Genomic DNA, 25624 nt, shown 5'->3' with positions numbered 1-25624 from the left:
TAGCAGGTGATCATTTCTGCTGAAGCCCTGCTATGTGTAGCTTAAGCCATTAAAAGATCGCAGCTCCAAGTCTCCTAAGAGGACTATTAAAGCAAGTAAAATGTAAAAAAAAATCTAAAAGTTCAAATCACCCCCTCTATTGCCCCATTCAAAGTAAAACAAGAATAAAAAAATACACATATTTGGTACTGACGCATGCAGAATCGCCCGTTCTATCAAAATATAAAAAGAATTAATCTGATCGGTAAATGGAGTAACGAGAAAAAATATCAAAACTCCAGAATTACCCTTTTGTTTGATTGCCACAACATTGCAATAAAATGGAATAACAGGTTTATATACTCCAAATTGATATTAATAAAAACGTCAGCTCGGCACATAAAAAATAAGCCCTCACTCAGCCCCATATCCAGAAAAATGGAGACGCTACAAGTCTGGGTAAATGGCGCTTTTTTTTTTTCTTTTAAACAAAATGTGGATTACTCTGTCGCCTTATTGGGGGACACAGAACTGTGGGTGTTATGCTGCTGTCCACTAGGAGGCGACACTATGCATAATCTGAAAAAGATTAACTTTGGCTCCTCCTCTGCAGTATACACCCCTGGACGGCGTCAGCCTTCTCCAGTTTTTGCTTATTGTCGCAGGAGGCACACCTAAGAATTTTTTTTTTACTCCGTCTTTTTCCTGGATTTTTTTCCAAAGGACTACAGATGAAGAAAAGCGGGTCTCCAGCGAGACTCCCGGCATGGCTCCCTCCTCGGTCCCCCATTAGGGGTACCCGGTTGAGGTCGAGGTGGCTATTCCCCATGTCGCTCCATCCCCAGTCCCTGGGGTACTGGTTCGCGGTCGATACCTCCCTCCCTCAGTTCCGTTCGGCTCTGGGTCGAGGTCGAGGCGACGATGAAGCCCCCTGACGGTGACAGCAGCACCCTCCCTAATCCCCCTCTGGGGGTATTAGGTTGAGACACTGCAGGTAGGGCCTGTACCAGGCACCAGGGACCGCAGTCCACCTGTGGGCTCCTTTTGGGACCGGGGGAGGTGCAGAAAGGCACGACACTTATCAGAGACCGGGCTCCCTGTGCCCCGGTCTCTGCGGCAGCAGTTGCTATATAGCTCCCCAAAGGGACCCTCCACAGGGCCCCAGTCACGCGCATGGCCCCACCGCCAGCCTTCCTTTCATTCTGGGGGGGTCTGGTTTAAATCCGACACCCCCCCGGACGACCGCGCCGTCGTGGAGCCCTGCTGGGCAGCAGACCTCAAATTTAGGCCGCGGCTTCGGCCTAGCCAAAGTCGCCGCCCCATTCCCGCCCCCCGGATGACGAAAATGACACTGCAGTGTCATAGAAGGGGCGGATCGAGGCAGGAAGGGCGCGCTTTTACATAGCTCAGCGCGCCCTTTTCCAGCTCTCCGCCCCCTTCCCTCTCCACCTCAGAATCCGGTGGCCATCTTGCTGCACCTGAAGGAAGGCAGCACAGCAGTCTCTGGGGGGCACAGGACGTGGGACTTATCAGCGCTGGACCTAAGGGGGAGCACCGGTGGGGTAAGATCACAGCTGGGTTCTTTGTACTCAGCTGTGAATTCCTATAACCTATAGCGCTCTCCTACTCCTTTCCTCTGCGTAGATACCCCTGTAGGGCCTCCACTAATCAGCCTAGGTACTATGTCGGGCTCAAGGAAAAGAACCAGGCAAGACTGCTTTTATGCAGTCTGCACAGCCTGCAGGGCCACTCTCCCCAGCGGCAGCACGTACCCGCACTGCCGAGGATTGTACCCAAAAAGTCCCTACCAACGCTTCTGCGACCACTACTGCGCCGGAATGGGCGACTCAGATGTCGCAGTCTATGACACAGTCTATAGATAACCTCACATCCACATTACTGCAGGCTCTGCAGGGTCATGTCTCGGCTATGAACGTTACCCAGCAAAGGGACGTCCGGTCTCATGAACAGGGCGCTTCCGACAGTTCGAGGCATAAGCGGACCCACAGGTCGCGTTCATCTGCGTCCTCACATAGCAATAGGTCTTCCCCCTCCAGGGAAAGACACAGTGGCCTCAGGTCACTGAGGCCATCCCCTGATAGAGAAAGACAATGCGGATCTCCACAACGATCCCAGACCACGGGAAACCTCCGCTCTAGTTCGCCCGATAGGGAGCTCCTTAGCGATGCGCAAGACTCAGAGGGCATATGTGACTCCAATTCAGATAACGAAACAGAGAACGTTTTGCTCCCTTGTCCCCCTAGCAATACTGCGATAGTTGAGAATATCGTCTCTTCCATCCTTCGGGTGCTGGACATTTCAGATCCAACCCCGGAAGCACCAGAACACAAGATTTCCTTTGAAAGTGTTCAGAAACCATCGAAGGTCTTCCCTAATCACCCGGAATTTCAAAAAATCCTTTCTAAGCATTTTTCGCAGCCTGAGAAAAAATTCGCCAATCACAAGTATTTGGAAGCAAGGTACCCCTTTCCGCAGAAAGACACCAAGGATTGGACAGATCCGCCTGAAGTGGACCCTCCAGTCTCTAGACTAGCAGCACAAACGCTTCTCTCGCTGCCTGACAGTTCAACCCTCAAGGACACAGCAGACAGACAAGTAGAACGCATGGCTCGTTCAATCTTTGAAGCGGCAGGTGCCTCTCTGGCTCCCGCATTTGCTTCAGTTTGCGCAGCCAAGGCCATCATGGCCTGGGCTGATCTATTGCAAAAGGGCCTTCAAGCTTCAAATCCTCAGCTGGCGGACCAGGCGGTGCAAATTGCAGTAGTGACAGATTACATGGTTCATGCAGCGTTGGACTCTGCAAGAGGGATAGCGGGAATAGCATCAAACGCCATCACAATCCGGCGTATTCTCTGGCTAAGAGAATGGAAAGCGGATGCGGCCTCAAAAAAGTCCCTAACAAGTCTCCCGTACTTCAGTGGCCATCTTTTCGGTGAAAAGCTGGATGCAATGATATCCAATGCTACCGGGGGCAAAAGTACTTCCCTCCCTCAACTAAGACCAAAACGCACGTTTAAAAAACGTAATCAATCTCGTTTCTGATCCTTTCGGAATTCTTCAGGCTAGTCCGTCTCACGCCCAGCACAAAACCGTAATCGTTCCCCCCCGCAGGGACAACACACGTGCGGCACAGAGGCCGGACAGGAACTGGCAGTCAAAGGCAAGCCAGGCAAAATCTAAAGGCGGAAAACCTCAGACTTTTCCCTCATCTTGACTCGTGCCCTCTGGAAGACACCCCACTTGTAGGCGGACGACTGCTACTCTTTCAGCAGGTCTGGCTGCCTATTACAGAAGACAAGTGGGTCAAGGAAATAGTGTCTTCAGGATACAAAATCGAGGTTACTACCAGCCCACCGCTCAGGTTTTTTCCCTCTGTCCCTCCAAAATCCCCGCTCAAAGCTCAGGCCTTCCGTCAAGCGGTTTCTTCCCTCCTGCAAGCAGGAGTCATAGTGCCAGTCCCAGCAGAAGAGCGCTTCCGAGGGTTCTACTCCAACCTGTTTGTGGTTCCCAAGAAGGGAGGCAGCGTCCGACCCATACTAGACCTCAAGCAACTCAACAAGTATGTTCGAGTTCGTCACTTCCACATGGAATCCCTCCGGTCAATCGTTGCGTCCATGGAAAAAGGAGAATATCTCGCCTCCATAGACATACAGGACGCATACCTGCATATACCGATTGCTCCCGCCCATCAGAGTTTTCTCAGATTCGCAATCAACCAAGACCATTACCAGTTTGTGGCCCTCCCGTTCGGTCTCGCCACATCTCCCAGAACATTTACAAAGGTCATGGCAGCTACCATGGACGTTCTGCACTCCAGAGGCATAGTAGTCGTTCCATACCTGGACGACCTTCTCATCAAGGCCCCCACCCTCAAGGACTGCGAGGTCAACGTCTCGATCACGATCGACACTCTTGAGGCGCCTGGGGTGCTTAGTCAATTTACAGAAGTCCTCGACTACCCCGAGTCAGTCTCTGACCTTCCTGGGGATGCTATTCGACACCTCCAAGGGTCTGGTGATTCTCCCCAGGGACAAGGCACTGGCTCTCCGTCTGGGAGTTCACACACTCCTCCGCAAGTCCCCCAGATCTCTCCGGTATGCCATGAGAGTACTTGGCAGGATGGCAGCAGCAATGGAGGCGGTACCATTTGCCCAGTTTCACCTCAGACCCCTTCAACTGGCCATCCTCAAGTCCTGGGACAGGAATCCGTTCTCCCTCGACAGGGAGTTCCGGTTATCAGCAAACACCAGGAGGTCCCTGCACTGGTGGCTCGAGCCAACCTCGCTTGCAAGGGGAAAATCCTTTCTCTCCGGTCAATGGAAGGTTTTGACCACCGACGCAAGCCTTATGGGTTGGGGCGCGGTGCACCTACATCACAGAGCGCAAGGCAGGTGGTCACCAAGGGAATCGACCATGCCCATCAATATCCTGGAAATTTGGGCCATCTTCCTGGCGTTGAAAGCCTTCCATCACTTGCTAGCAGACTCTTATATCAGAGTACAGTCGGACAATGCCACGGTAGTGGCATACATAAACCATCAAGGCGGCACCCGCAGCATCCAGGCGATGACCGAAGTAACACGTATCCTACAATGGGCGGAGGCTGCAAGGTCGGTACACATTCCGGGTGTGGACAACTGGGAAGCCGACTATCTCAGTCGACAAGGAATGGACTCGGGGGAGTGGTCTCTCCATCCCGAAGTCTTCTGTCAGATCTGTCATCGTTGGGGGACCCCGGACGTGGGTCTGATGGCATCCCATCTCAATGCCAAGGTTCCCAATTTCATGGCCAGGACGCGCGATCCGCGGTCGCTCGGAGCAGATGCCCTGGTTCAGGACTGGACCCAGTTCCAGCTTCTGTACATTTTTCCACCCCTCCCCCTGATCTCCAGAGTCCTGAGGAAGATCAAACAAGAGGGTGTTCCCACCATTCTGATCGCACCAGACTGGCCCAGGCGTACATGGTACTCCGACGTCGTGCAACTCACAGCAGCCGCTCCCTGGCGTCTCCCCACACGTCCCGACCTCCCGTCACAAGGCCCGTTCTTCCACCAGAACTCAGGGGCTCTCAATTTGACGGCGTGGCCATTGAGACCTGGGTTTTGACCCAAGCAGGTTTTTCACCGGACGTCGTTAAAACCATGATCAGGGCTCGAAAGCCAACTTCAGCCAGGATTTACTATCGTACCTGGAAGGTTTTCTTCACATGGTGCGAATCTCGTGGGCAGATCCCACTTCCCTATTCTCTTCCAAAGGTCCTCGGTTTCCTTCAGTCAGGCCTGGACGCCGGGCTATCCCTGGGCTCGCTGAAGAGCCAGGTGTCAGCGCTTTCAGTGCTCTTTCAGAGGCGTATTGCTAACAAGCCGCAAGTGAAGACTTTTCTCCAAGGGGTTTCCCGATTGGTTCCCCCCTACAAACGTCCGTTGGAGACGTGGGACCTCAACCTGGTCTTGACAGCACTACAGTCACCTCCTTTTGAACCCCTTAGGGTGGTCTCACTCTGCTTTCTATCACAGAAAGTGGTTTTCCTGGTGGCAATCACCTCGCTACGCAGGGTGTCTGAACTTTCAGCTCTTTCCTGCAGACAACCCTTCCTGGTTTTTCATCAGGACAAGGTGGTTCTCCGTACAGTACCATCCTTCCTTCCGAAGGTCGTGTCCAGCTTCCACCTCAATGAGGAAATATCACTACTGTCTCTTTGCCCGGCTCCCGTTCATAGGGTAGAGAAGGCTCTGCATACGCTTTACCTTGTCAGGGCATTGCGTATTTACGTGTCTAGGACTGCTCCCTTCCGGAAGTCTGACTCACTTTTCCTTCTTCCAGAAGGCGTTCGCAAGGGCCTACCGGCTTCCAAAGCCACCCTTGCTAGGTGGATCAAGTCCACCATTCAAGAGGCTTACCGCCTCAACAATTCTCCCCTTCCGGCCGGTATCACGGCACACTCTACGCGGGCGGTAGGGGCCTCTTGGGCCATTTGGCATCAAGCCTCGTCACATCAAGTGTGTAAGGCAGCCACTTGGACTAGCCTGCACACATTTACAAAACACTACAGAGTGTATACCCAGTCCTCAGCGGATGCGAGCCTGGGTAGACGGGTCCTGCAGGCGGCAGTACCCCAAGTCTAGGGGACTGTCAGCACAATATTCGTCCACTGCTTCCCACCCAGGGACTGCTTTGTTACGTCCCACGGTTCTGTGTCCCCCAATAAGGCGACAGAGTAAAGGAGATTTTTGTGTACTCACCGTAAAATCTCTTTCTCTTAGCCTTTAATTGGGGGACACAGCTCCCACCCTGTTGCCCTTGCGGGCCGTTGTTACGGTTGGGTTCTCATATTGTTGTTTGAGCTTGTTTATAGTAGCCTTTTTTACAGGCATGGTTATGTTTCTGGTATATTCCTCCTAATGCTTTTGCACAAAACTTGAGAAGGCTGACGCCGTCCAAGGGTGTATACTGCAGAGGGGGAGCCAAAGTTAATCTTTTTCAGATTATGCATAGTGTCGCCTCCTAGTGGACAGCAGCATAACACCCACGGTTCTGTGTCCCCCAATTAAAGGCTAAGAGAAAGAGATTTTACGGTGAGTACACAAAAATCTCCTTTTTTCTTCACCACTTAAATAAAAAAAAGCTATACATTTTTGGTATCTATGAATTCGCAATGACCTGGAGATTCAAATTGGCATGTCAATTTTAACATTTGGAGAATATGGTAAAAAAAAGAAAAAAAAAATAGTACTTTTTTTTTTTTTTTTTTTTTTGCAAACTCACCGCTCTTGGAATCTTCTTCCAGTGCACTATATGGTAAAATCAATACTGTCGATCAAAAGTACAGCTCGTCCCGCAAAAACAAGCCCTCACATGGCCATATTGATGGAAAAATAAAAAAGTTATGGCTTTGGGAAGAAGGGGAGCGAAAAACATGAACACAGAGTTATGAAAATCCCAAGGTCGTGAATTTGTATTTAATAATGGCACAAATTTGTAATCTGACATGTAAAAATCTGCCAGATTATTTACCATGCTGTAATTTTCATTTAGTTGCATATCTTTTTAATCCTACCCTTTTATTAAGATATATTGTTAAAAGGGGCAAAAATCTTACATCTGACACATGCAGAGCTGAATATCTTTATATCTTTTATAGACCCCTACTGTTAGATTTCCGACCGCATGGTGCACTTTCATGGAAACTCACAGACAGGAAAAAATATGGCCCCCGTCTGAAGGTGTGGCCCTTGAGCTCTAACATTTCTTGTATAACAGATTGGTTATAGATGTATAAAATAAATATTTGTTCATTATTTCCTTATTTTTCATTTGGCAGATAATAAATAACAATGACAAAATCAAAGTCCGAGACCTGCAGATTGTTTCTAGGTAAGAATTTGTTCTTTCGGACACCTTTTCTGTCTCGTACGGCAGACTACTAAGTGCAATTGTCAAGTGTATGTAATGGATAACATGTGAAATAAATGATTGTATTGAAGGGAGGCATTGGCACACATGAAGGAAGGTGAAGAAGAGAAGACTAAGTGCTACAGTGCACTCATCTGGACAGAAAAGACCATAGGGAAGGAAGACCTGGAACTTCTCAATGACATGAAGGTTTGTATTACATGTGGTAATTAGTATTTTGTAATGTCTGATTTCTGCCTTGGAATGAGACTATTGCAAAAATGGAATTTGTTGTTGTGTAGTGCCTAGGCATATCTAGAAGGTCGATGATGCCTTTTACGTTAAACGGAAACTGTCAGTAGGACTAACCCTCCTAAGCCGTCTATATGGGCATGTAGTTCATAGAAAGTTGAATAAAATGATACCTTGATACCCACAATCCAATTCAGTCCTGAGAAAATTACGGTAGGTTTTTCTTCCTATGTAAATGAGCTGTTAAGATCTATGGGCAGATCTCCCTCAGAATCTGCCTCCAGAGCTTATTTTGAATGAAAGTTGGTGTTACCATTTTGAGACATGTAATGACAGACAGTCTGCTCTATGAGCTACATGTCTCACGAAGGTAACGCCTCCTATCATGTGGATCACTCTGGAATAAGACATCGAATCACAGATATCAAGGTATCATTTTATTCAGCTTTCTATTACCTACATGCACATATAGATGGCTTAGGAGAGTTAAGCTTAAAGACAGATTCCCTTTAACCCCTTTCTGACATGAGACGTACTATCCCGTCCATGGGACCCGGGCCCCTATGCCCATGCACGGGATAGTACGTCTACCGCGATCAGCGGCGCCCACGTGGTGAGCGCCGCTAATCGCGGCCGAGTGTCAGCTGATTATCACAGCTGACACCCGGCACAATGGGTCACGGACCGCCCCCGACACGTTAACCCCTTGCACACCGCGATCAAACATGATCGCGGTGTACCGGGGGTTAAAGGGAAGCATCGGCAGGGAGGGGGCTCCCTCCGTGCTTCCCTGAGCCCCCCACGGCAGCGCAATGTGCAGCGCTGCTGCGGGGGGCTCCTTTCCTGCAGGCCCCCGAATCCAAGATGGCGACGGGGGCCTTCGGGGGCCTGCAGGAAGCTGGCTTCCTCAGTGCCTGCAAAGCGCAGGCATGAGGAAGCCTTCTGCACTGCCTGTGACAGATTGCTGATCTGTCACAGTGATCTGTGATGTGACAGATCAGCGATCTGTCACAGGACAGTGATGTCCCACCTGGGACTATTTAATAAAGTTAAAAAAAAAATAAAAGTGTTAAATGTAAAAAAATCGCCAAATAAATTAGAAAAAAAAAAAAAATATTCCCCCAAATAAATCCATTTTTTGGAAATAAAAAAAAAAAACAATAAAAGTACACATATTAGGTATCGCCGCGTCCGTAACGACCCGCCCTATAAAACTGTCCCATTAGTTAACCCCTTTAGCGAACCCCTTAAAAAATAAAAATAAAAAACAAAGCAAAAAATAATGAACGGTGTAAACGCACCTCCCCCAAAAGAAATTCATGAAACGCTGGTTTTTGTTCATTCTGCGTCCCAAAAATCGGAATAAAAAGCGATCAAAAAATGTCACGTGCCCGAAAATGGTACCAATAAAAACGTCAACTCGTCCCGCAAAAAGTAAGACCTCACATGACTCGGTGGGTCAAAATGTGGAAAAATTATAGCTCTCAATATGTGGTGATGCAAAAACTATTTTTACAATAAAAAGCGTATTTTAGCATGCGACAGCTGCCAAATATAAAAACCGCCATAAATAGTAAATCAAACCCCCCGTTATCACCCCCTTAGCTAGGGAAAAATAATAAAATAAAAAAAATGTATTTATTTCCATTTTTCCGTTAGGGCTAGGGTTAGGGCTGAGATTAGAGTTAGGGGTGTGTTGGGGTTCGGGTTGGAGTTAGAATTGGGGGTTTCCACTGCTTGGGCACATAAGGTGCTCTCCAAATGCAACATGGCGTCTGATCTCAATTCCAGCCAATACTGAGTTGAAAAAGTCAAATGGTGCTCCTTCCCTTCCAAGCTCTGCCATGCGCCCAAACAGTGTTTTACCCCCACATGTAGGGTATCAGCCTACTCAGGTCAAATTGCAAAACAATTTTTGGGGTCCAATTTCTCCAGTTACCCTTAGGAAAATAAAAAATTGGGGGCAAAAATATCATTTTTGTGGAAAAAAATGTTTTGTTTTTTTTCACGTCCGAGCGTTATAAGCTTCTGTGAAGCCCTTGGGGGTTCAAAGTGCTCACCACACATCTAGATAAGTTCCTTAGGGGGTCTCGTTTCCAAAATGGGGTCATTTGTGGGGGGTTTCCACTGTTTAGGTACATTAGGGGCTCTCCAAAGGCAACATGACACCCGCAGAACATTCCCTCAAAGTCTGCATTCCAAAACGTCACTGCTTCCCTTCCGAGCCCCGATGTGTGTCCATACAGTAGTTTTCTCCCACATATGGGGCGTCAGCGTACTCAGGACAAATTGGACAACAACTTTTGGGGTTCAATTTCTCCTGTTACCTTTGGGAAAATAAAAAAATTGGGGACTAATTGATCATGTTTGTGGAAAAAAGATGGATTTTTGGTTCTTACCGTAAAATCTCTTTCTTGGAGCCTTCATTGGGGGACACAGAATACCATGGGTGTATGCTGCTGCTGCTAGGAGGCTGACACTATGCAAAAACAAGAAAATTAGCTCCTCCCCGGCAGTATACACCCACCGACAGGCACCAAGCACCTCAGTTGGTGAAAAAGCAGTAGGAGAAGCAACGAGAAAAACTCAAACCATATGTACCAACCCAACAAGGGACTCTAAGACCCAACACGGTACAACTTAAATAGGGAGGGTGCTGTGTCCCCCAATGAAGGCTCCAAGAAAGAGATTTTACGGTAAGAACCAAAAATCCATCTTTCTTTATTGCCTTATTGGGGGACACAGAATACCATGGGACGTCCCAAAGCAGTCCCAAGGGTGGGAACAGCAAAAAGGAACGAAATTAACCGAAAGGCTCAGGTCGGCCGGTGAGCCACCGCCGCCTGCAGAACCTTCCTACCAACCACAGCATCAGACGAAGCCTGGGTATGAACCCTGTAGAACCTCGTGAAGGTGTGCAAAGATGACCAGGTTGCGGCCTTGCAAATTTGCATGGCCGAGGCCTGGTGGCGAGCAGCCCACGAAGCCGCCACAGCCCGGGTGGAATGAGCTCTTACTCCCGGAGGGGGACGCTTTTCCTGAAGACGATACGCTTCCAGAATGGTAGAACGAATCCAGCGAGCGATCGTGGATTTGGAAGCCGGAAGGCCCTTCTGGCAACCTTCAGAGATGATCAGCAAGGAATCGGACAGACGAAAGGAAGAGGTCCTGGCAAGATAGACACGCAGGGCTCTAACTATGTCCAGTTTGTGGAGAGACTTCTCAAGAGGATGAGATGGAGCCGGACAAAAAGAAGGAAGGACGATATCCTCATTGATATGGAAAGCGGAAACCACCTTTGGAAGAAAAGAAGGAACGGGCCTGAGGACGGCTTTGTCCTGATGGAGAATGAGGTAAGGGGAACGACATGACAAGGCCGCCAATTCAGAAACTCTTCTGATGGAGGAAATGGCGATCAAAAAGGTGACCTTCCAAGAGAGAAGGGACAAAGGAATGTCCTGGAGAGGCTCGAACGGCGCCTTCTGGAGCGCGCTAAGGACGAGGTTGAGATCCCACGGGTCTATTGGCGAATGATGAGGAGGAGCCACGTGGGAAACCCCTTGTAGAAAGGTCTTGACCTGTGGTAGAGAAGCTAGCTCTCTTTGGAAGAGGATAGAGAGAGCGGAAACCTGGCCCTTGAGCGTACTGAGGGACAGACCCGCGTCTAACCCAGCATGAAGAAACCCCAGGATAGACGGGATAGAAAAAGACATTGGGAAGACTCTTTTATCATCGCACCAACGGAAAAAAGCCTTCCAGTACCTATAGTAAATGCGGGAAGAGGCTGGTTTCCTGGCTCTGATCATAGTTCGAATAACCTGACTGGACAGACCTGATTCCTTCAGAATTGCGGTCTCAACGGCCATGCCGTCAAACTCAGAGACTGAGAATTCTCGTGGTAAAGGGGGCCTTGCGAGAGAAGGTCTGGACGGTCCGGAAGCCTCCAGGGAACGTCCGCGAGCATGTTGACCAGTTCCGCGTACCAAGGCCGTCTTGGCCAATCTGGAGCGACTAGAATCACTGGTACGCCTTCCGATTTTATCTTTTTGACCACCCGAGGGATCAATGCCAGAGGCGGGAACAGATACGGAAGTTGAAACTGGGACCACGGAGTCACCAGTGCGTCGCATGCGACGGCTAGAGGGTCCCTGGACCTGGCTACGAACTGCGGCACCTTGTGGTTCATCCAAGATGCCATGAGATCGACATCCGGGGTGCCCCAACGGTCGCATGTCTGAGAGAAAACCGCGGGGTGCAGGGACCATTTGCCGGACGCTAGGCCCTGGCGACTCAGAAAGTCGGCTGCCCAATTTTCCACCCCTGGAATATGGACGGCGGAGATTGTCGGAACGTAACGTTCTGCCCAGAGTAATATCTTGGCCACTTCTGACATTACTTGCTTGCTGCGCGTGCCCCGCTGATGGTTTATGTACGCCACGGCCGTGGCGTTATCCGACTGAATACGGACCGGCTTGCCGGAGAGGAGGGGCTGCCAGTGAAGAAGGGCCAGGAAAATTGCCCTGATCTCCAAAAGATTGATTGGAAGGAGAGACTCCTGTGGCTTCCAGCGGCCTTGGGCCGCTTTCTGATGGAACACGGCTCCCCATCCTAGAAGGCTCGCATCGGTGGTGATGATTTGCCACTGAGGCGGAAGGAAGGACCTCCCTTGGAGAACTGACGCTGGCCGTAGCCACCAAGTGAGAGACTGCCTCACTCTGAGAGGAAGCCGAATAGGACGGTCCAAGGACATCGTGGTCTTGTCCCAGGCTGAAAGCAGAGACAGCTGGAGGGGGCGAAGATGAAACTGCGCAAAGGGCACTGCTTCCATGGAGGCCACCATCTTCCCCAGGACCTTCATGCAGAACCGAATGGGAATGGGAGCAGGCCTCTTGAGAGTTCTGATGCCCTTGGACAGAGTTGTAAATTTTTCCTTTGGAAGAAAAACACGGGCTAGCTCCGTGTCGAATTCCATACCCAGAAAGGTCAGACGCTGGGTGGGGATCAGAATGGACTTCTCCTTGTTGACCAGCCAACCTAGGTGGCTGAGAGTGTCCAGGGTTATCTGAAGGCTCCGGAGACAGTCCTGGCGAGACGAACCCTTGATCAAAAGATCGTCCAGATAAGGGATGATGAGGATCCCTCTGGAGCGAAGGATGGCCATGACGGTCGCCATCACCTTCGTGAAAACCCGGGGCGCTGAAGCCAGGCCGAAAGGAAGAGCTGTGAACTGAAAGTGGTCTCCCTGAAACGCAAATCGAAGATACTTCTGATGTTGCACACAAATTGGAATGTGCAGACAGGCATCCCGAATGTCCACCGAGCAGAGAAATTCTCCGGGCTCCATGGAAGCAATCACCGACCGAAGAGACTCCATCCTGAAATGAAGAATCTTCACGTGGCGATTGAGCAATTTGAGGTCCAGAATAGGACGAAGAGAGCCGTCTTTCTTCGGGACTACAAAGAGATTGGAGTAGAACCCGGAAAACCGTTCGTCTGAGGGAACGGGAACAATGACTCCGGCGGAAAGAAGGGAGGAAATGGCCTGCAGAAAACCCGGAATCTTGGCCCGCTGTCGCGGAGGCCGAGACCGGAAAAACCGTCTGTTCGGGAGTGAAGCAAATTCGATTTTGTAACCGGATGCGACAAGTTCTCTGACCCAAGCGTCGTCGACAACGGACAGCCAAGCATCCGCGAAAAAGGAAAGTCTGCCGCCCACCCTGGAAGAAATTCCAGGTGGGGGTGACCCGTCACTTAGACGAAAATCTGCCGGAATTGGCTCCTGCAGATCTGGAATATTGTCCTCTAGATCTCCAGCGAGGAGCGGGTTTGTAGGAAGGTTTCCTCTGATCCCGCTCCCTGGTGGCAGGCGGCCGATCCTGTTGAGTGGCTCTCTCCGTGGCAGAGAAGGGACGAAAGGGCCTGAATGGTCGAAACCCCCTTCTGTTGAAAGGACGTTTTGGTCGAGACTGGGGAAGCGAAGTACTTTTACCTCCAGTGGCATCGGAAATTATCTGATCCAGCTTTGCTCCAAAGAGCCTAGAGCCATGGAATGGCAGATTGGTAAGCGACTTTTTCGAAGTAGTGTCCGCATTCCATGACTTTAGCCAAAGGACTCGGCGTACAGCTACTATGTTGCTGTTAGCCCTTGCTACGCAGCCGGCCGCGTCCAAGGAGGCGGCCAAAAGGTATTTTCCCGCCTGGTTAATCTGATCTGCAAGATCTGCCAAATCGTCTTGAGGAGCTGACGCGAAGATGCCTCTGCGAAGAATTTTTGCCCAAGCGGAAATGACCTTCGCCACCCAGGCGGATGCGAAAATAGGGCAGAGAGAGGCGCCCGATGCCTCAAAGATAGACTTAGCCAGAGATTCAATCTGCCTGTCAGTAGGATCTTTGAGCGATGCCCCGTCTGGCAGAGAGAGCACCGTTTTAGAGGCTATCCGGGATACTGGAGGATCTACCTCTGGAGCCTTGGACCACTTTGAGAGCAGTTCTGCGTCAAAGGGGTACAGAACGTCCAAGTACTTGCGGCCTGAGAAACGTTGCTCAGGGCGCTCCCAGTGTTTGGATAAGGTAGTATCGAAATCGTTGTGATTGGGAAAGGTTCGAGACGGAGGTCTGGCTCGTCTAAGGAGAACTGAGCTTTCCTGAGTTGGAGCCTCATCAGTTTTAGTGTTTGGAAGATAGCTGCAATAAGACTATCGACCATGTCCCGCGTTTGAGAAACGCTGTTCCCCTCTGAGCTAGCTTCCGAATGAGAATCATCGCCTGACTGAAGGTTGTCATCCGAGGAAGTAGAAGGAGGCCTGGGAGCGGAAGGGCCCTGCGAGCTCGAAGACGAAGTGGACAGAGCCCGCTTCCTAGAAGTCCTTCCCTGTCTGTCTCTCTGAAGGTCGCCGTCAGGTGCGGACGACTCACCCCGAGAGGTGGTCGGGGCAGAGGTGGCTGAGGATAGCTGAGGTAATCGTTCTAAGACCTGGACCAGCGACTGTGATACTTTTGTCAAGTCAGAAACAGACTGTGACATTGTAACGGCCCACTCCGGGGGGAGAGAGGAGGGAAGAGCGCCCTCCGCCCGGGACTCTGTGCGTTCCTGGGATGCTGACATATTTGAAGGACTGCAGGGGGGGCAGAATGGGGACGACTGACCCGATGCCCACTTCTTTTTACAGCGCGCACAGGCGTAATAGGTAGCGGTGGGCCTGAAGCAGAGATCCCCTGAAGGGTTGGGCATAAGTAAACTGCACTGAATGGCCGCAGATATTAGGGAATAACTGCCGAGGAGAGCTAATCCCTGTCCCAGAGCCGAGCCTACCGAGATTCTGTGCGAGCAGCAGAAGAAACGCCGAAGTGTCTCCCAAGCAGCGCAGGAAGGAGTGAAAATCCAGGAAATCCTTGTGCTGGAGGCTGTGGGCGGAGCTTAGCGGCTGCGCCGTGACTGGCTAACAGCGACGGAGAGGGCATGGCCGAAGGGGGAGGCTGGCATATCAAAGAGAAAGAAGCCCTGTGATGGGCTAGAAAGGGCGCGCTGAAAAGAGCGCGCTCAGGAAGGGAGGAGGGAGAGCAGAGGAATTCCCCGCGCTGAGGGGAAAGTGAAAGTGAAAGTGCCTCCCACCCTGACGGCGCCGCAGCCCCATGCCCGACATACCGCGCTAAGGATGCGATCCAGGTCCTGCTGCTTGTGACACTGCGGTGAGTGAGGGGATCCCCGTAGACACCCTGGCTAGAGCAGGGAAAGTGAATGAAGGCAAGCGGCTGAGCGCGCGACAGGCAGAAAAAAGGGCGGGAGATTCAAACTTGTGGAACTGCAAACAAGGTTCCTTCTTCTCCCATGTCACTGGAGCTAATGCGGGGCCGGAGGGAACGTACAGGCACTTACCTGACGTCCCAGAAGAGGATGACCACGGGCCCACGGGGAAACGGCAGGCCGCTGGGAGGGGAAGGAGTCCTCTGTACCCGCATCCTGCAGAAGACGGCTTGAAACACCTACGATCGCCGTCTTCCTCTCAGCCCTGTCCCGAGAAAGGGGTGAGGAGGGGGATTCGGCAAGGACCAGCCACCTGTCCTCAACCCTAATCACCAGAAGGTGATAGGGGAAAGTCCTGCCTGCGGTACTGAGAGTTGCGATGTGGGTGACACCACACTGCTCGCTCAGCCGCATGATATGGGAAATCAGGGTGATAAGTATACCCTGTTTCCCGATGGAAAAGAACCTAAAAGACAAAAGAGGAAAAATTAAAAAGTTCAAACTAAACCTGAAAGGAAAATTGGATTAAAAATGCGGATCTGGGGAGATCCCGGTCCGCCTCCTACAGACACTAAGCACAAACTGAGGTGCTTGGTGCCTGTCGGTGGGTGTATACTGCCGGGGAGGAGCTAATTTTCTTGTTTTTGCATAGTGTCAGCCTCCTAGCAGCAGCAGCATACACCCATGGTATTCTGTGTCCCCCAATAAGGCGATAAAGAAATACGATTTTTTTATTTTCATGCCCTGGCATTATAAACTTCTGTGAAGCCTTTGGGGGTTCAAAGTGCTCACCACACATCTATATAAGTTCCTTAGGGGGTCTAGTTTTCAAAATGGGGTCATTTGTGGGGGTTTCCACTGTTTAGGTACATTAGGGGCTCTCCAAAGGCAACATGACACCCGCAGACCATTCCATCAAAGTCTGCATTCCAAAACGTCACTACTTCCCTTCCGAGCCCCGACGTGTGCCCATACAGTAGTTTTCTCCCACATATGGGGTATCAGCATACTCAGGACAAATTGGACAACAACTTTTGGGGTCCAATTTCTCCTGGTACCCTTGGGAAAATAAAAAAATGGTGACTAAAATATCATGTTTGTGGAAAAAATACGAATTTTTTATTTTCACGCCCGGGCATTATAAACTTCTGTGAAGCACTGGGGGGTTCAAAGTGCTCACCACACATCTAGATAAGTTCCTTGGGGGGTCTAGTTTACAAAATGGTGTCATTTGTGGGGGGTTTCCACTGTTTAGGTACATCAGGGGTTTTCCAATCGCGACATGGTGTCCGATCTCAATTCCAGCCAAAAACGTCAAATGGCGCTGCTTCCCTTCCGAGCTCTGCCATGCGCCCAAATAGTGGTTTACCCCCACATGTGGGGTATCAGCGTACTCAGGACAAATTGCACAATAACTTTTAGGGTCCTGTTACCCTTGGGAAAATAAAAATTGGGGTGAAAAGATCATTTTTGTGGAAAAAATATGATTTTTTAATTGTACCGCTGTACGTTATAAACTTCTGTAAAGCCCTTGTGGGTTCAAAGTTCTCACCACATATCTAGATAAGTTCCTTGGGAGGTCTAGTTTCCAAAATGGAGGGTTTCCACTGTTTAGGTACATCAGGGACTCTCCAAACGTGACATGGCGTCCTGTTATGAACGAGTCACCGTAGGAGGCAGACACAAAAATAGAAGCTACGTCCGGAAAACCGGAGAAGTTGGCAACTATCAGATTGCAGACCCCTGAACCTATCAACACAACTAGCAGTAGCCGTGGGGGGTTCCTACGGTGCCCTAGACCCCTCGATCACAGCCGGAGAACTACATAACCTAAAGACAGAAAAGGAAATCTAAACTGCCCCAGAGCAGACCCCAAAGTAAAAGGCAGCCCCCAACATATAATGACGGTGAAGCAAGATAAAAAAACACTCACACAGATTGAAAGATAGGCTGAGCAAACAATGGGGCCCAAGCTAACTAAAAATAGGACAGGATAGGAAAGCTGCTGTCTGCAATCTGCAAAAACCCTATAAAAGACATAAGCCAACAGGCTGATATGGAAAAAGGCCCTGAAGCAGCTAGGCTTCAAAAACTATATCAGCACTCAGGTATTTCCTGAAGACAGAGCTAAAGGAATTCAGCTCACCCCAGCAGGGAATGACAGAAATCCAGCAAAACAAAGTCAAAGTACAAATGCAAACGGAAGAGCAGAAAACTTAGCTTTAGGAGAGCAGGAATTCAGACTGGTATCCAAGGATGCCACAGAGAAATCACCCGCAGGGCAGAAGGGCATCGACAGCCTTATATCCAGTCAGTAACTCCACTCAGCCAATCATCATCATTAGGCCCAGATGCTTGATAATCAGGCTCACTACCTTTCTTTACCAGAAGAGGGAGTTCATCGGGCCTCAGTGGTAAAGGGGAAAATGAACTCACAACAGCGTCCGATCTGAATTCCAGCCAATTTTGCATTGAAAAAGTCAAACGGCGCTCCTTCCATTCTGAGCTCTGCCATGCGCCGAAACAGTCGTTCCCCCCCACATATAAGGTATCAGCGTAATCAGGACAAATTGTACAATAACTTTTGCAGTCCAATTTCTCCTGTTACCCTTGGTAAAATAAAAAAAATTGAACCTGAAGTATTTTTTTTGTGAAAAAAAGTTAGATGTTCATTTTTTTTTAAATATTCAAAAAAATTCCTGTGACGCACCTAAAGGGTTAATAAACTTCTTGAATGTGGTTTTGAGCACCTTAAGGGGTGCAGTTTTTAGAATGGTGTCACTTTTGGGTATTTTCTATCATATAGACCCCTCAAAGTGGCTTCAAATGTGATGTGGTCCTAAAAATAAAATGGTGTTGTAAAAATGAGAAATCACTGGTTAAATTTTAACCCTTATAACTTCCTAACAAAAAAAAATTTTTGGTTCCAAAATTGTGCTGATGTAAAGTAAACATGTGGGAAATGTTAGATATCAAGTTTTTTGTGTGCCGTATCTCTGTGATTTAAGGGCATAAAAATTCAAAGTTGGAAAATTGCAAAATTTTCAAAATTTTCGCCAAATTTCCGTTTTTCTCACAAATAAACGCAAGTTATTTGAATGAAATTTTACCACTAACATGAAGTACAATATGTCACGAGAAAACAATGTCAGAATCACCGTGATCCATGGAAGCGTTACAGAGTTATGACCTCATAAAGGTACAGTGGTCAGAATTGTAAAAATTGGCCCGGTCATGAACGTGCAAACCACCCTTGGGGGTGAAGGGGTTAATATGATTGAACAATTTTATGTTTTAATGTTATTTGGAAGACTTTCAGATATATAATAGTCAACGTATAATATATAAAATAAGAAAGATGAGATTAATGGGCTTAGAACAGGCAGTCATAATGCTCAGTGACCCCCGGGCCTATAAATATGACTGGTGAAGTTATATAACGTATAATAAATTTACCATCTCATAATAAACCACAAATGACCATAGATGTCTCAGACTGCAAGTCTGTGAGAAAGCATGTTCAATTCATGTCTAGGAGCGGAGATACTAAAAAATCTAAAGTAAGAAAAAGATTTCCAAGAGAGCTACTGCTGCCTCATCTGAGACATATAGGAAAAGGTATGGGTCAAGAAGTAAAGGTAACTGGGGAAGGTGAGAAGAACTATGGAGCGTAGGGACAAAGAATGTAAAAATGGGTAAATGGAGAAATCATTTGAAGATTTCAACATTGAAGATTGCCAGGACGGCATTTGGTCAGGGATAACTTTTTAAGTGTATAAATTGTACAGTGAACCTTAAATAGCAATTATTGTACAGTTTCATATATTCCTGATTTGTGATGTGCGAATCCCTGAATGTTCGGGTTCCAGAACAGAACCTGAACCCCATTCAAATGAATGGGGGACTCAAAAATTCATTATTTGCCGCGCTGCCATCTGTATGAGAGCGCGGAAAACACTGTCTCTGATTGGCGGTAAGATTGTTACCGGCCGTCAGAGACCTGTGTTTCCCACACTGTCAGATGACAGCATGAGTCAGTAGCTGTGACCAGAGGTAAAAAGTTTACCTCCGGTCACAGGCGTCAGATGATGAGAGTGCTACTTCCAACAGCCTACGTCCACTGCCGCTAATAACAACAAGAGCAGTTGGCAGCTGATAGGAGTATTCATCAGCCTGCGCTATAAATAAATAAAAAATGACATGGGTTCTCCTATTTTTGATAACCAGCATGGCAATACTGACCACTGCTTGCTGCAACACTCAGCTGTCAGCTTTATCATGGCTGGTTATCAAGAGTAGAGTGGTCCCCAGGCCTTTTTTTTTTTCTTGATCAGGTAAATTTTTATTGAACATTTTCAAAATTCAGAAGACATGTAATCAAACACAGGATAATTCCTGAACAGCATATTACATAAACAGTCTAGAAACCCATAATGTTCCCCATAGTCACACCCCCCGCCCAACAAAAGTCTCTCTATCTCCTGGTGTATTTAGTCTCCTCACGGCCACAATTCTCCATTGCAGATGATAACATTTCTAAACGTGTCAACGCCTGTAATGTCCGTTCCAAATCCCGGGCTGTTAGGGTGAGTCGATGTTGTGTTTCACAAGCATGCCGTAGCTGCAAATATTCAAAAAAATCTTGCAATAGGAATGGAAAATGTCTGTTTGAGATCTTCAAAAGATTGAAGTTCCCCGTCCGAATAAAGTTGCGATATTAATTTAAGGCCTCTCCTCTCCCACAGCTCAAAGCCTTCTAATTTATTGAGCTCTGCACAAGTCTAGTTTCTCCAGATCAGGGCATGTCTCGTAACCCCATGTATACCAAGTAGTTTCTTTGCCGTATTCCACACCCTATCCATACAGTTCATTGTCGGAATATTGAGAGCCAGACCCTGACGAAACCACCCCGAATCCAATGATTGTATCAGCAAGTCATTTCCTACTACACATGCTAGCATATGCCCCGAGGAACTTTGGAAAGTGGAATCTTTGTCCTCCCATCCTCTGAAATGCTGCAATTGTGCTGAGAGATAGTAAAGAAATGGATCAGGAACTGCTAAACCCCCCTTCGCTTTAGATCTACGTAGTACTTCCAAACAAATTCTAGGAACTCTCCTCTTCCAAATAAGCTCTCTGAATACTCTAATTAATTGGTAAAAAATTTGGCTAGGAATCCAGACGGGCGCATTATGAAGAATATACAAAACTTGTGACATGAGGACCATTTTTGTTAGGTTTGCTCTGCCCACCATACTCAGTGGTAACCTGCACCAGTCCTTTACTTTTTGATGAAATTTAGCAAACAACGGGGTAAGATTTAGGCATTCAAAATCTTGTACATCATGCCCTCTATGAATTCCCAAGTATTTAAATTCTGTGACTACATTTAAGTGTCCAGCTAGTCCTGAGCGATTCTCGGGAGCCCATCCCACCGGCATGATCGAACATTTCTCCCAATTAATAAAAAGGCCAGAAATCCTTGCAAAGGAGTCGAAGACCTCCATTGCTACTTTCAAGAATGACGGCCAGTTTCCAAGGAATAGGAGCATGTCATGAGCGTATAACACTATCTTTTCATGCAGAGACTCATATTCAAATCCCGTAATTTCAGGTGTCACACGAATTACCACCGCCAAGGGTTCGATAGCTAGAGCAAATAATAAGGGAGACAGGGGGCAACCCTGTCTAGTGCCTCTATATAAGTTAAATTTATCTGAGATCTCCCCATTAACTCTGATCCTGGCCTGCGGTCTCGAGTATAGCAGCTGTACCAGGCAATAAAATTTCTACGGAAACCCATCTTAGCTAATATAGCCCACAGATATGACCATTCGACACTGTCAAATGCCTTGGCAGCGTCCAAGGACGCAACAGTTCTAGGTTCCTTTCTGTTTGATGGCATCTGTAGACTTAAATACAGTATAGCCGACGAATATTCATAAAGCCAGTTTGGTCTAGATGAATAAGGCTGGTTATTACTTTAGATAGTCGTATCATCAGGATTTTTGCTAGAATCTTAACGCTGACATTTAAAAGAGAGATGGGTTGGTACGACTCTGGAAAACAAGGATCTTTATCACCCTTGGGTATCACTACTGTGATTTCTTCATTCAAGGACCGGGTCAGGTGACCATCCTCCCCAGCTGCTTCAAATACTTTCAGCAGCTGTGGAAGCATTGTATCCGAGTATTGTTTATATACCTCCATCGGTAGCCCATCAGTTCCCGGTGCCTTGTTTCCTGCCATAGTGTCTCCTCCAGCTCCTCCATACTAATTGGAGCCTACAACGTGGCAGCGTCCAATTCTGACAAGGTAGGCAATCTAGCACTCCCCAGAAAATTGTTAAGTATATCATCAGAAAAACCCACCCGAGAATCATACAGTGTCCCAAAGAACTCTCTAAAAGCAGTTAAAATTCCCGCAGAAGACCTCACCAGTTCCCCGTTTTTATTTTTTATCTCAGACACAATCGTGAAGCCAGACTGGGTCCTGAGCAAGGTAGCCAGCAGATGTCCAGTTCCCTCTCCTTCCCCAAAGCCCGTCGCTGAAAATAACGTTTATTTGCAGCCTTTGAAAGCCCGTATTGAGCTAATCGTTTTTCCGCATCCTTTAATCCACTAAAATGTGTATCTGACGGAGTTTCCAAGTACTGCATTTCCGCAGAGATAACCTCCCCATATGCTCTAGACTTAACGCCCCGTCACACACAGCGATCAGCGACCGGCCCCCCTGCTGGGTATCGCTAATCGTGCTCGATCGGCCTGGGCCATTTTTTGATCGCTGGTCTCCCGCTGGCCAGCGCGCATCACTGCTTGTGGCAGCGAGAGACCAGCGATCAGCGACACTGGATTCTAATGTAAACATCGGGTATCCAGGGTATCTTATCTGTTCACTTCCGTGATCAATAGACCCCTTAGATAGGCTTTAGACGCATCTCATACTATTTCTCTTGGGGCTGTGCCTTCATTAAAAGCAAAGAACTCTCTTAGTAGATCAGGAATCCTGGCATCCGCCTGAATAATAGGTACCCGGAATGCATTAAATGACCATGGTGCACGTTCCCCTCTCCAACCCCCCCCCCCCCAGTCAAAGGTCGCCATAACAGTGGTCTGACAAAGCTCTAGGCAAGTATTCTACTCCCCTGGCCACCCAGACTGCCTGTGGGTTACCCAGTACCATATCAATCCTAGACAGCGAGCCGTGGGAAAGGGACCGGCAGGAGTATAATCTCTTTTGTGGATTGTCTCGCCGCCATATATCCGTCAGCTCAACTTCAGCTAGCAGTCTCCCAAAGGGTGTCTGATCCCCCAGTGCCCCCCCCCAACCCCTGTGATTTATCTAATGAATTATCTATTATGTTGTTAAAGTCTCCCAGTATCACCGTCGGGACCCCGGATGTCTCTCTACAAAGCGGAGACTCTCCTGCAGCACGATTACGGAGGAGGGATGTAGAGAGCCACTATCAAGTATTCAATCTCATTCAGCCTGCCTCTCAAGCATATAAACCGACCATCCACATCAATTTTAGAATCAGATTCCAGGAACGTGGTATTCTTCCGGAACAGTACACTCACACCTCTAGAATAAGTGGAGAAAGTAGAATGAAAGCATTGCCCAACCCATCGGGGACGTATAGAGTGAAGTCTATCTTTGGTCATTTGTGTTTCCTGCAGACATATCACTTCAGCCTGGGAAGACTTTATATAATCAAGTATTGCTTTAGGTTTAGTTGGTTTATTCAGGCCACGGACATTCCACGTCAGTATTTTAAGAGTTCGAGCCATGATAGCTATTCAAGAAAGACATAAGCAGCGGAGCATCATGAGGAAACATTTCATGCAAACATTTAGCCGCAATAGCCCCACACACCAAGAGACAATTGAGAGAAAGTAGTAACAATACCCATCTCACCCACCCCCCTCCCCCCAACAAACCCAAGTCTCAGTTCAAACATAATACTGGAGGCTGGGAGTCCCTTTCTTCGCTCACCGCGAGAGTCCAGACCATTATCCATCAGCTCTCCAGTTAAAAAAAAAAAAAGGGGGGGTTGTTAGCAGCTTACCCCCCCACCAACCAGAAGCAATGATAAGCAAACCTTGTCTATATCGCCTTCCCTTTTTGCTCTATGTATTACAGGAGTCTTTGTTACAGATCATTTGGGTATTTTCGCATATTGATGGACAGAATGGAAGAGAAGAGAAAAAAAAAAAAGGGTACCATCAAAATAAATTCCAGAGCCCCCGCTCGCCACCAGAGCAGGCCAAAAGTATCCAGCAGGGGAAAAGGGTAGCTCCATCTTCTCTTCACCAACAATCAATCCAGAGGGTGATATCATGAAAAATGCAAAAAAGACATTCAGCACAGTTCAACTAACACACAGTAGTCCACGAGCAGAGGATAAATAAACTCAGGTCGCCGACTGACATATTTTTTCTCATTTTTGTCCAGCCAATCTCGCGCGTCTTTTGAGGATTCAAAGAAATGGGTAGAGTCCATGGCTACCACTCGTAGCTTAGCTGGGTATAGCATTGAATAAGGCACTTTCTTTATCGCCTTATTGGGTGACACAGAATACCATGGGTGTATGCTGCTGCTGCTAGGAGGCTGACACTATGCAAAACAAGAAAATTAGCTCCTCCCCGGCAATATACATCCACCGACAGGCACTAGGCACCTCAGTTTGAGCTTAGTGTCTGTAGGAGGCGGACCGGGATCTTCCCAGATCCGCAATTAACCTTTCTTTCCTTTAGGTGTTCTAGTGGAACTTTTTAATTTTTTTGTCTTTTGTTTTGCAGATTCAAGTCGGGAAACAGGGTGGAAGTTCACCCTGCTTTCCCATATCAGGCGGCTGAGCGAGCAGTGTAGCTGATCCCACATCGCAACTCTCAGTACGCTGGCAGGACTTTTTCCATATCACCTTCTGGTGCTATGGGATGTGGACAGGTGGCTGGTCCTTGCCAAATCCCCCTCCTCACCCCTCTCTCGGGACAGGGCTGAGAGGAAGACGGCGATCGCAAGATTTTCCTCACCATCAAGAGGTTAATGCCGTCTTCTGCAGGATGCGGGTACAGAGGACAGCGGCCAGCGGCTTGCCACTACCCTTGTGAGAAGCCCCTGTGGTCATCCTCTTCAGGGACGTCAGGTAAGTGCCTGTACGATCCCTCCAGCCCACAGCTTTACCAAGAGACACATCGGTGGGAAACTGGACAGCCGAACACATCAGGCTGTTTGAATCTCCCGCCCCTCTCCCTGCCTGACGGGCGCCGCTCTCACCAGCCGCGTGCCTCTCCACTTATATTAAGGGCTGAATACAGGGTTTTCTCTCCCTGTTGTCACAGCTGGGCAGGGTTTTCCGAAGCTTTTCTGCGCGCACAGTACCTCCTCACAGGCCTTCTCTTCACCTTCCTGGGCGATTCCATCACGGGGCTGCGTTGCCGACTCACTTTCACTTTCGTTTTCAGCTCCCGCTCTCAGAGCACCTCCTCCTCCTTCTGAGCGCGCTGTCCTCGCGCCTTTTTTAGCCCATCACAGGGCTCCTGTTTCTCTTCTGGTATGTCAGCTCCAATTGCGGCTCAGCCGCTAAGCTCTGTCCACCGCTCACCTCATCAGGCATTTCCTGTTTTTTCGGTCCTGCCTTTCTGCGCTGCTTGGGGGACACTTCAGCGTTTCTGCTGCTCGCCGGAACTAGGTAGACTCTGCTCTATGCAGAAATATTAGCCCTCCTCCGCAGTTCTTCCCCAATTCCCGCGGCCATTCAGCGCAGTTTTCCTTATGCCCAACCCTGCAGGGGAGCTCTGTTTCAGGTTCACAGCTACTCATTACGCCTGTGCGCGCTGTAAAAAGAAGTGGGCTTCGGGTCAGCCATCTCCTTTCTGCCCGTCCTGCAGTCCTTCAGCTATGTCGGCCTCTCAGGAGCACACAGATTCCCGTGATGAGGGCACTTCCTCTCTCCCAGAATGGGCCGTAGCTATGTCTCAGTCGGTCTCCGATCTGACCAAAGTCTCTCAGTCCCTGGTCCAGGTCCTAGAACGTTTGCCTCAGCTATCTACAGCCACCGCTGCTCCGACCGCCTCTCAAGGTGAGTCGTCCGCTCCTGACCGCGACCTTCAGAGGGACAGGCCGAGTAGGATGTCCAGGAAGCGTCTCCTATCGGGCTCGTCTTCCAGTTCGCTAGGCCCGTCTGCTTCACCCAGGTGTCCGTCTCCTTCAGTGGACGACCTTAGGTCAGACGAC

At 48.7% G+C, this 25624-nt stretch overlaps 1 protein-coding gene across 2 annotated transcripts in view; it reads left to right on the top strand.

The window, feature by feature from the left end:
* The window catches only part of PUS10 (pseudouridine synthase 10), a 147759-nt gene that overhangs the window by 88138 nt on the left and 33997 nt on the right, over nt 1-25624 (top strand). For both annotated transcript variants that reach the window (XM_073559307.1, XM_073559308.1), the window contains 2 exons: nt 7322-7374; nt 7485-7602. In XM_073559307.1, the coding sequence (XP_073415408.1) occupies nt 7322-7374; nt 7485-7602 (171 nt within the window). The remainder of the gene's footprint in view (nt 1-7321; nt 7375-7484; nt 7603-25624) is intronic.

Source organism: Dendrobates tinctorius, unplaced genomic scaffold (genome assembly GCF_039654945.1).
Source record: "Dendrobates tinctorius isolate UK_male_01 unplaced genomic scaffold, ASM3965494v1 ptg000269l, whole genome shotgun sequence".
NCBI classification, from domain to species: domain Eukaryota; kingdom Metazoa; phylum Chordata; class Amphibia; order Anura; family Dendrobatidae; genus Dendrobates; species Dendrobates tinctorius.
This window is presented reverse-complemented; position numbering and strand designations above follow the sequence as displayed.